Source organism: Ailuropoda melanoleuca, chromosome 3 (assembly GCF_002007445.2).
Source record: "Ailuropoda melanoleuca isolate Jingjing chromosome 3, ASM200744v2, whole genome shotgun sequence".
Classification (NCBI taxonomy): Eukaryota; Metazoa; Chordata; class Mammalia; order Carnivora; family Ursidae; genus Ailuropoda; species Ailuropoda melanoleuca.
Window position 1 is genome coordinate 5,346,441 of NC_048220.1, and position 9,553 is coordinate 5,355,993.

At 49.5% G+C, this 9,553-nt stretch overlaps 1 protein-coding gene across 1 annotated transcript; it reads right to left on the bottom strand.

Moving 5' to 3' along the window:
* Positions 1-2,815: 2,815 nt before the first annotated feature.
* On the bottom strand, positions 2,816-6,651 carry TMED9 (transmembrane p24 trafficking protein 9). Its single transcript, XM_034655874.1, has 5 exons — positions 6,427-6,651; positions 6,156-6,256; positions 5,262-5,387; positions 4,750-4,896; positions 2,816-3,686 (listed from the first exon to the last, which is right to left on the bottom strand). Exons 1-5 carry the CDS (start codon positions 6,608-6,610, stop codon positions 3,537-3,539), a joined length of 708 nt encoding a protein of 235 aa, XP_034511765.1. The 5' UTR covers positions 6,611-6,651; the 3' UTR covers positions 2,816-3,536.
* Between the last annotated feature and the right edge of the window lie 2,902 nt (positions 6,652-9,553).

Below are 9,553 nucleotides of genomic sequence, written 5' to 3' on the forward strand. Positions count from 1 at the left end.
CGCTAGAGCGCTCTCAACGGCGGGGAGCGCTCGCTGCTCTGCCGGGGGACCCGCAGGTTCTGCCGAGAACCCGAGGGCCCGGAGGGGGCTCAAGTCACTGGGCCGGTGCTGGACTCAGTTAGATTCCCGACTTCCAAACCGGCGCTCTGGGATGATGATCCGTCCTCGTCTTCCCGGCCCCGGGTGGTGGGTGCGGGCTTCTTCCGCAACGAGCGGGGAGGGGACCAGGCCAGGCTCCGGGCTCAGCCTCGGGGTCAGCAGAGACCCAAGTCCTAGTGAGGAGCCAGGCACCAAGGCACAAGGCACCGTCTCCTTGCATCTGTTTCCTACTTGCTGTATTAATAGTCCCTGATCGACGTGGTTGCTCGGGTTAAAGGCGAACAGGCAAACATACTGGGTAGGATGCTGGGCACAGTCAACGCGATGTCAGTGACGGCTGTTATGCAGGAGAGGGGCACTTCGGCGGAGTGAGGTGAGCACTGAAGGGGGAGTAAGATGGAGCTCTTGTATCTGCCTTGGCATAGTGGGAACTCACCTGGCTGGGCCAGCCTCCCACCTGGGAAAAGGCAGCAACAGAGTCGTGGGGCTTGATCTCCCCCGCTCTTCAGGCAAATGTGAAGTCCCCTAATAAACAGCTAACATCTACTGAGTTCATACTAGGCGCCAGGCATGGTTCTAAATTCCTTACTCCCGTTCTCTCATTCAGTCTTTAGGAATAGTGTACTTACGCCCACTTGAAAAACTGGGGCAGAGAGAGACGATTCAGGGTATAAACCAAGACACTTTGCTTGCACAGTTGGTGCTTCCAAAGGGACTTTACCGTAGGTGAGGAATTTAATCATCCCCAGCAGCCCCCTTTCTACTTTAAACCCAGCATATGCCCACCTTGTGCTAAACTCTGCCATTGCACTGCACTCTCGAACAGAACCTTAGCAAATGCAGCCTAGGTTTGGCTGATGACATGGCTGATGACAAAGGCGAGGCTGATCCCCTGCAGAGACCAGTCGGGTCAGGCCAGTGATGGAAGCAGGGAGGTGGGACTGTGATCTGAAAGCACAAGCCCACCTCAAGGGGACAGGTGCCATTCAGTCCAGCTAAATGTTACATCAGAATGAAGCCCCACTGGGGCGCCTGGGTGACTCAGTTCTGTTAAGCGTCTGCCTTGGGCTCAGGTCATGATCCTGGAGTCCTGGGATTGAACCCCGCGTCAAGCCCCGCATCGGGCTCCCTGCTTGGAGGGAAGCCTGCCTCTCCCTCTCCCACTTCACCTGCTTGTGTTCCCTCTCTCCCTTGTCTCTGTCAAATAAATAAAATCTTAAAAAAAAAAAAAAGCCCCACTAGCTTCAGATCTGATTTGTCTCAAGAAATCTGATTTCACATAAAAATCCTAATTAATTTTAAACAGTTGACACCCACAGCCATGTTGATAATCAGCACCCTAGATATGACGGGATGAGAATGGCACATTTTTGGTCTTTTTCTCAAAAACTCAGAACTCCAGTCTAATCATGAGAAAAACAGCAGACAAATCCCAGTTGAGGCAAATTCTTAAAAAAAAAAAAAAAAAAGAAAAACCTGAACTGTACTCCTAAAAACTAAAGGTAATAAAAAGCAAGGAAAGTCTGAAAAACTGTCACAGTCAAGAAGGGGCTAAATGTAATGTCGTGTCCTGGATGGGATCCTGGAACCAAAAAAAGGGCAAGGCAATGGAAAAATCTGCATATGGTATGGACTTGAGTGAAAAATAATGTATTGATACTGTTTCATTAACAAATGTACCATACTAACACATGGCAGGGGTGGGGGGGACTTATCACAATTTTTCTGTAATTCCAAAGCTGTTCTAAAAAATCATTTTGTTTTTAATGTGGAAGAGGTTTAGGTGGCAATACGAGGTCAGATCACATCCTCGTGGCAGTTGGAGTAGTCCAAAAACTCGTCTCCCCACCCTGTCTCTTTCTCACACACTGCTGGATTAATTTTCCTCAAATTTATCTCCACGGGGCGCACCTGGGTGGCTCAGTCGGCCTTCGGCTCAGGTCTTGATCCCAGGGTCCTGGGATAGAGCCCTGCATCTGGCTCCCTGCTCAGCGGGGAGCCTGCTTCTCCTTCTGCCGCTCCCCCTGCTTGTGCTCTCTCTCAAATAAATAAAATCTTTAAAAAAAAAATTTATCTCCATGGGGTTTTTCTACTCAAAACTGTTGAACACTGGGTAACGTACAAATGTCTTCTTCCAACTTGAACCAACCTTAACAGCTTCCTCAAACCCCCTTCCTGAACTCCACTGGAAACCATGCCCATCCTGACCTCCATTTGCCAACGCTTCCGACCCCCCAGCTCTGCCGTCTCCTATCAGAATCCTTCCTGTCCTTCAAGGTCCTTGCTGAAATCCCGTGCTATTGGTTAAGACCATCGACATCCTCATCCCCACCAGCCCAGGGGTTTGTCCTTCCCAAACCTGCTGTGCTCTTCTGTTCTGTATACATTACCTTCCAGGATAAGGCCCTTCCTCAAAGCACCATGACAATGCCGTCCACCTGCTCTGGAAACACAGGGAGGGCCCTCGGGTCACAAGGGAGCAGACACATAGGAAAAGGGTGTAAATTTGAGCACCAAGTCCACAAGCCACTTGTTTTATGGTCTTGGGCAAACCCACTATCCCCTGCCGAGGGAAGGTGGAGAGAGGATAGAAGGACTAAAGTTCACAGGTGGATTTTCATCTTGGAATGTGAGGGGCTTTGCACAGCGGCAGAACTGACATCCCCCCAGCACTTCCGTGTACTGATATTACAGCAACTTTACACTGGACGAGAAGTCGATTTTTTTTTTTTTTTTATTGGGAAACCAATGTAACAAACCTAGACTTATTGAAAATGAAATCAGTAACTAAGACTCTGCAGGCCCCATCCCCAACCAGCACCAAGGCCTCTGCTTGGCCAGACCCCAGTTCCTCAAGCCCCCGCAAAGGACAACCAATATGAGAAGCTGAGGTCAACCTCAGGGTTACTTTCCCACACTGCAATCCCCTCCACCCACCCCCCCCTCCGTTGACACACACATCCTGGATCAGCAGCCTGGGCCCAAGGAGGGTACAGTGAGGTTCCCAGGGTGGCAGGGAATCACAGCCACACCCCCACCTGCTCAAAACCCCACGTTAGCAAAGGAAGACAGAAAAAAAGACTGGCTTGCCCACCCGCTCCCCTCCCCCCAGCCACCCCAGACAATAGCCTCACGTCCCTGATCGGTAACACTGTGATTCTGAAGTGCCAATGGGGCTCCCAGTGGCTTCACCAGCCCCTGGGTGATTACTACAAAGGGCTCAGAGCCCAGGGGAGGGGGCAGGCATTGCCCCACCACCTGCTCAGTATCAGCCAGCCAAGCCGCTGCCCTAAGCTTGTGCCTGGGGTGCCTGTAGCCCCTCTCCCCTCTAGAAAGCCATGGCTCGGAACCAGTCCTCCTGCCAGAGAGAAATCAGTTCCAGGAGGCCCTTTCTCCCCCAGCCTGGGAGGAAGGACGGCCTGTGAGGCCTGGGATGGCTACACCAGCTTCTTCGCTTCAAAGAAGCTTTTGAGGTGTCGCATCTGCCAGACGCCGATGGCTACGAGGATGAGGGTCTGCAGAATGGACCACCACAGCACCCGCTGATTGGTGCTCTCGCTGGTCTGCCGGAAGCGCTCCTCCCGCCACTGTGGGAGAAGAGAAGGGAAGAGGAGCTGAAGTTTGCTGGGCACCACCAGGCGCCACTTTAACTGCTGGATTCCCTTCCCAGAGAGGAAGCCAAGGCCAACCAGCTCTGCTCAGGTTCCAGTCAAGTATCTGCAAAGAGCCTAAGAGACACCCACCTGGGGACTGCGTTCATCCTCCCCAGCCAGAGACCCTCAGGGAACCCATCATTTAAGTCTGTCTGCTCCTCTGTCAGGGACAGCCCTCCCCTGGTCCTATCCTGGAGCTGGAGTGAATTAAGTAGCTGCAGTTTCATCCCATCAGACAGAGCTGTCCTCTAGCACTTAGGAGTGGACTTGCTCTCATCTTTCTGCCAGGTCTCCCCAGCTGCTCCCTGAGGACTGTGGGCACAAGCTGCAAACTGGTGGCCCAGACGGTTAAGCATCTGCCTTCAGCTTGGGTCATGATCTCAGGGTTCTTGGGCTCAGGCCCCGCGTTGGGCTCCCTGCTGGGTGGGAAGCCTGCTTCTCCTTCTCCCTCTGCCCCTCCCCGATTGTTTTTTTTCTCTCTCATTAAAAAAAATATATATACATATATTAAGAAAAAAAATTAAACCCAGGAAAAATTCACATAGCTTCTCTTAAAACCCAGGCCTCGCATATCTGTGAGGCTGACGGTTAACTTGAGGTTCCTGAGGCTTAGTTAGACATGCAACAGTCCTTATGGCCACACACTCATTCATGGTACCATCCTGGCTCCCCAGCACAAGTGAGTTTGAAATAACTGCTCCTGGAAGCCCCCGGAGCCACGGAAAGAATACCCATGGTATTAGGATCAATTTCCACTCTTGTCACTGTGCACGCCTCGCTGTCACTATGATTTAGAGCAATGACAGCCTCTTAAGATCCTGTCTCCTTGGTTACAAACGGGAGTTAGCGGTACCCACCCGCCTTTTTAGACTTGCAGAGCAGCACAGACACGTCAGTCCCCTGGGTTTCATAATGAATCCGACCTGCACGCAGCTTCTGGCTAGGCCGGGGAAGACTGCTGGGGAGAAGCCCACCCAGAAGCTCTGGCCCGACATACCCGCTGGTAGTTCTGCTCCTTCTGGATCTGCTCCACCTGCTCTACCAGCTGTCGCACTCGGAGCTGCAACTCACTCAGCTTGTCTTTGGCAGCAATCTCTGCATAGTCGTTGGCATGTTCCCCCACCTGGATGTCCAGGTGAACCCTCTGGGGACAGAGAAGGAAGGTAAGAAGCAATCAGGCAGCCCTGCTCCATCTTCCTGCCAGGGGCTGACAGCTGGTCCCCCACCTTCCTTCATTGGTGCATTTAGCCAACGCTGACTGAGGCCTCCTCAGTGTCTTGCCCTAGGGGGCTCTGGGAAAACAGGCAAGCATCAAGTTGGCTGACCCTTGGACCAAGGCATACACAAGGAGCTCAGCAATTGTGCCTGGATGTTCACTGGAAACCCAGAATTAGTAGGAAACACAGAATCCGACATACTCATCTCACACCCAAAGCACCACCAACTGGTCTCCAGTCCTAACCAAGGTCTAGAGCTTGGAAGCTACAAATCCCACGTAGTTCCACTCACCAGCATGCCTCCAGCAAAAAGGGAGAACTTGGTGGAATTGGAGTGAAGACAGATCTGGTGTTCGCCGGGGGTATGGGAGGTGAAAGTGAACCTGCCTTCAGAGCCATACTGCCGGGCCAGGATGACCTGCAGAGAAAAGCCTTCAGTGACTGTTGGGGGTGGGGACGGGGGATGGGGTTGGAAGGAAACTGGGCTTCAGGCTCTCAGTGCCTCAAAGTTGGCAAACTGAGCCCTAGGCACCTCATCACTAAAAGGTCCAGCTTGCCAAAAGCTTGTCTGAGAACTTTCTGGGGCACAGGTGAAGCATCTGAGATGAAGCTGACATGTGACTGCTCTTGGGAAGGGCTCTTTATTCAGAGCTCCTGCCATTTCCGCTCTCTTTTGGTGTGGGTTTTCTTTCTTTCTTTTTTTTTTTTTTAACGAACGGTGACAACTAAAGATTCTTTTTTTCTTTTGCTTTAATATCCTTATTTGTCGAAATTAAAAGCTTCTCATTCGTTTTGGAAAGCACCCCGTTCTGTGAACTCCTGAAGTCTAGACGTCACAGCATTAGAGTTAACAAAATTCTTTGATGGCCAGCACCACATAACCCACCAATCACGCTACAAGACAGCTGGGTTTCCATCTCACAGGCAGGAAAACGGCTCGGGCAAGGAAGGGACTTGGCCGAGTCCTGCAGCAGTCGGGAAAGGAAGAAGCAGAGAGCAGCCGCTAGCACTGCAACAGCCCAAGTTTGGCCTAGAGCGAAAATCCGGGATCTTCTCAAGAACAAACACCCAACTATGTTCAGCAGTTGAGCGGCTGCGGCGAGTAGGAGGGGAAGTACCGGCACCTGCCTGGTCTGGCGCTGGAGTGCAGAGCGGAGGGCTCGGCGGGGCTCAGGGGCCGGCTCACCTTGTCCTCTGGGTCCTTCACCTCCACGAACATGCCAAGCCCGGGGGTGGCCGGCTGGTACTCCTCCCGCTGCTTGTCATACAGCTGCGTCCGGTAGTTTCCTGGAGGGAAGTGGGGCGACCCCAGGTCAGAGGAGCGCGAGGTGGGGTTGGGTCGGCCCCCGACAGGACGCGGCGAGACCGGCTGCTCCCTGCTCTGGAAGAGCGGACTCTCCCGCACCCCCCGCCCCAAGACCAAGGTCTTGTTCCAAACTCTCCCCTTCCACTCGTACCTATAACCATGGTCTCGTCGGGAATCTCCTCAATAAAACACTTCTTTTCCGTCTCCCCGATGTGGAAGTAAAGCGCCCCTCCGCGGGCCGCAAAACACAGAAGCAGCACGAGGGCCCGAATCACCATGCACAGTCCCGCGCCGGGCCCAGGCCCGACGACCCTCACGCCCTGCTCCGCAGCCATCTTGCCCCACCTGCCGGCGCAAGGGCAGCCGGCGGCGCCACGTAGCCCTGCCGCCGCCGCCGCGGGGCCTGCCGGGACAGCAAGTTCGACCGGCTGGACTACAAGTCCCGAGATGCCATGCGGCCACGGCGAGGCAGTAGCTGATTGGAGAGCCGCTTCTGCCTGCAACCTTATTGCGCGGTCAGAATTGAAACCTTCTCTCCATTGATCATGGTGGCCGTCGGGCGGCTACTAGTGTTTATCAACTCTTTACAGATGCTACAAGTAACGCAGTTTGTGGTCGCAGAATGAATTATGAGCAGATACAGAACTGAAACCGAGGATCCCTGACTTAACATCTCGAAGTCCCACACTCTGAGCTTGTTTCTGTTTTTAAAAAGTGATCTTTGAAAGAGTGACATCAACAACGCACCAACTTATTTTCGGAAAAAAAAAAAAAAAACCTAGGAGACTTCTACCACTTTGCCACTTCCAAATTCACCCACTCCTAGACTTGGTCTGATCTGGTCTGTAGGGTCCCGGGTACCGCCCCCCCCCCACCCCGTCCTCGCGTCAGCACCAAACATCATCCACAAGGGCTTTGCAGCAGAGCTCGGCCGTGGTGGCTTTTCTTTGGAACGCGGTTCGGTGCCCCAGTGATCCTCAGGTGAATGAGTATTGGTGGGGGACTTGGGGGGCAGAGTCGCCCCGTTTTGGAGGGTTCTGCGCTCAATGTGAGATCAACAGAGGTCTGGGTGAATCCTTCCTGGATTTTACAAATTCCGGTGTATTTTGGCAGCTATTTGGAGTTAGCAGTTTCTGATTGGGCCACCTCAAGTTTTCATAGAAGTTGGAGGTTTTCTCTCTAATTTGGGTTCTCTTTGTTTTTTCATTTGGTCTTGAGGAGGGAAGTTTAATGAGGATGTGCTGACATTTCCCCTTCATTGGAAGTCTTTAACTCATTTTCTTTCTTAAGTCTGACTTAATCAGTTTATTGCTTATATCAACAATTATAGCAAAAAAGTAGCTATAACATACAATGTGTACAGACATGATTTGTTTGATATCAACCACAGAAACGGGTGAGAACAGAGCTGTAACAATATAACATAATCTTCGTTCATACCTTATTTTTTTTTACCATTCCTGTGATGAAAGTGGTTAACATTTCTTTCCCCTAATCATTTGCTCTTACATATTTTGCTGCAATAAAAATTTGTGTTCGTTTTCTAAAAAAGCGTTACTGTAGGGCATAGTTTTTTTTTGATAAAATTGCCCTTTCAAACTTCATACCAATTTACATTCTCACCAGCAGTGCGTTCTGGTACTCACTTCCCCACACCCTGGTCAAATGTTCTCAACCTTTTTAATCTTGCAAAATAAGTGAATGAAAAGTTGTATTTCACCATCCTCTTAATTTTTTTAAAAAAAGATTTTATTTATTTGACAGAGAAAGAGAGCACAAGTAGGGGGAGCAGCAGGCAGAGGGAGAGGGAGAAGCAGGTTCTCTGCTGATCTGGGAGCCCAAACCCTGGGCTTGGCTGAATCCCAGGATCCTGGGATCATGACCTGAGCCGAAGGCAGCCTCTTAACCAACTGAGCCACCCAGGCGCCCCTATACTCTTAATTTTTATTTCCTTGGATACTGAGCATTTTTTTGTTGGTCATTCATTTTCTTCTGTGAATTACTGCTTGTGTGTTTCTTAGTGCTATTATAACTACATGCTATTAGTGCTGATGTCACCACCATTCAGAATTAACAAATGATTACAGAATTAATAAATGATAACATTTTATAATAAAAGTTTCTATTACTTTTAAAATTAAACTTTTTATGTTGAGATAATTATATATTCACATGCAGTTGTAAGAAACAATTCAGAGAGATGCAGTCTACCCATTAACCAGTTTCCCCCATGGTAACATCTTGTCCAAGTATAACGCAGTATCACAATCAGAATATTGACATTGATAACAGTGAAGACACAGAACATTTCCATCACCACAGGGATCCCTCATGTTGTGTATTCAAGCCACACCCACTTCCCTATTACTTCACCCTCTCCTTAACCTCAGGCAGCAAGTAATCTGTGTTCTCCATTTCTTTTTTTTTTTTAAAGATTTTATTTATTTATTCGACAGAGATAGAGACAGCCAGCGAGAGAGAGAGAGAGAGAGAGAGAGAGAGAGAGAGAGAGAGAGAGAGAGAGAACACAAGCAGGGGGAGTGGGAGAGGAAGAAGCAGGCTCATAGCGGAAGAGCCTGATATGGGGCTCGATCCCATAACGCCGGGATCACGCTCTGAGCCTGAAGGCAGACGCTTAACCGCTATGCCACCCAGGCGCCCCTGTGTTCTCCATTTCTATAATTTTCTCATTTCAAGAGTGTTATATAAATGGAATCACACAGTATGTAACCTTTTGAGATTGGCTTTTTTCACTCAGTTAATTATCTGGAGACTTAATCAGTTTATTGCTTATATCAACAATTATAGCAAAAATGTAGCTATAACATACAATGTGTACAGACATAATTTGTTTGATATCAACCACAGAAATGGGTGAGAACAGAGCTGTTAAAGGAGCAGAGATGTTTTTTCTGTTATTGAAGGTAAACTGGTATAAATTCAAATTAGAATGTTTTAACTTTAGGATGTTAAATATCATTCACATGGTAACCACAAAGAAAATAGCTGTAAAATATACACAAAAGGAAATGGGAAAGGAATTTAAATGTTTCACAACTTAAAAATTAACTAAATGCAAAAGAAGATGGTAAATGCAGGAACTGAGGAACAAAAAAAAATCCTATAAGGAAATCGAAAACAAAGAGCAAAAGAACAGAGGTTAAGTCTCTCCTTATCAGTAATTAATTAATATTTTTTAAAGAAAGCACACATGAGAGTGGAGGGGAGGGGCAGAGTGAGAAGGAGAGAGAATCTTAAGCAGGCTCCTGAAGTGGGGC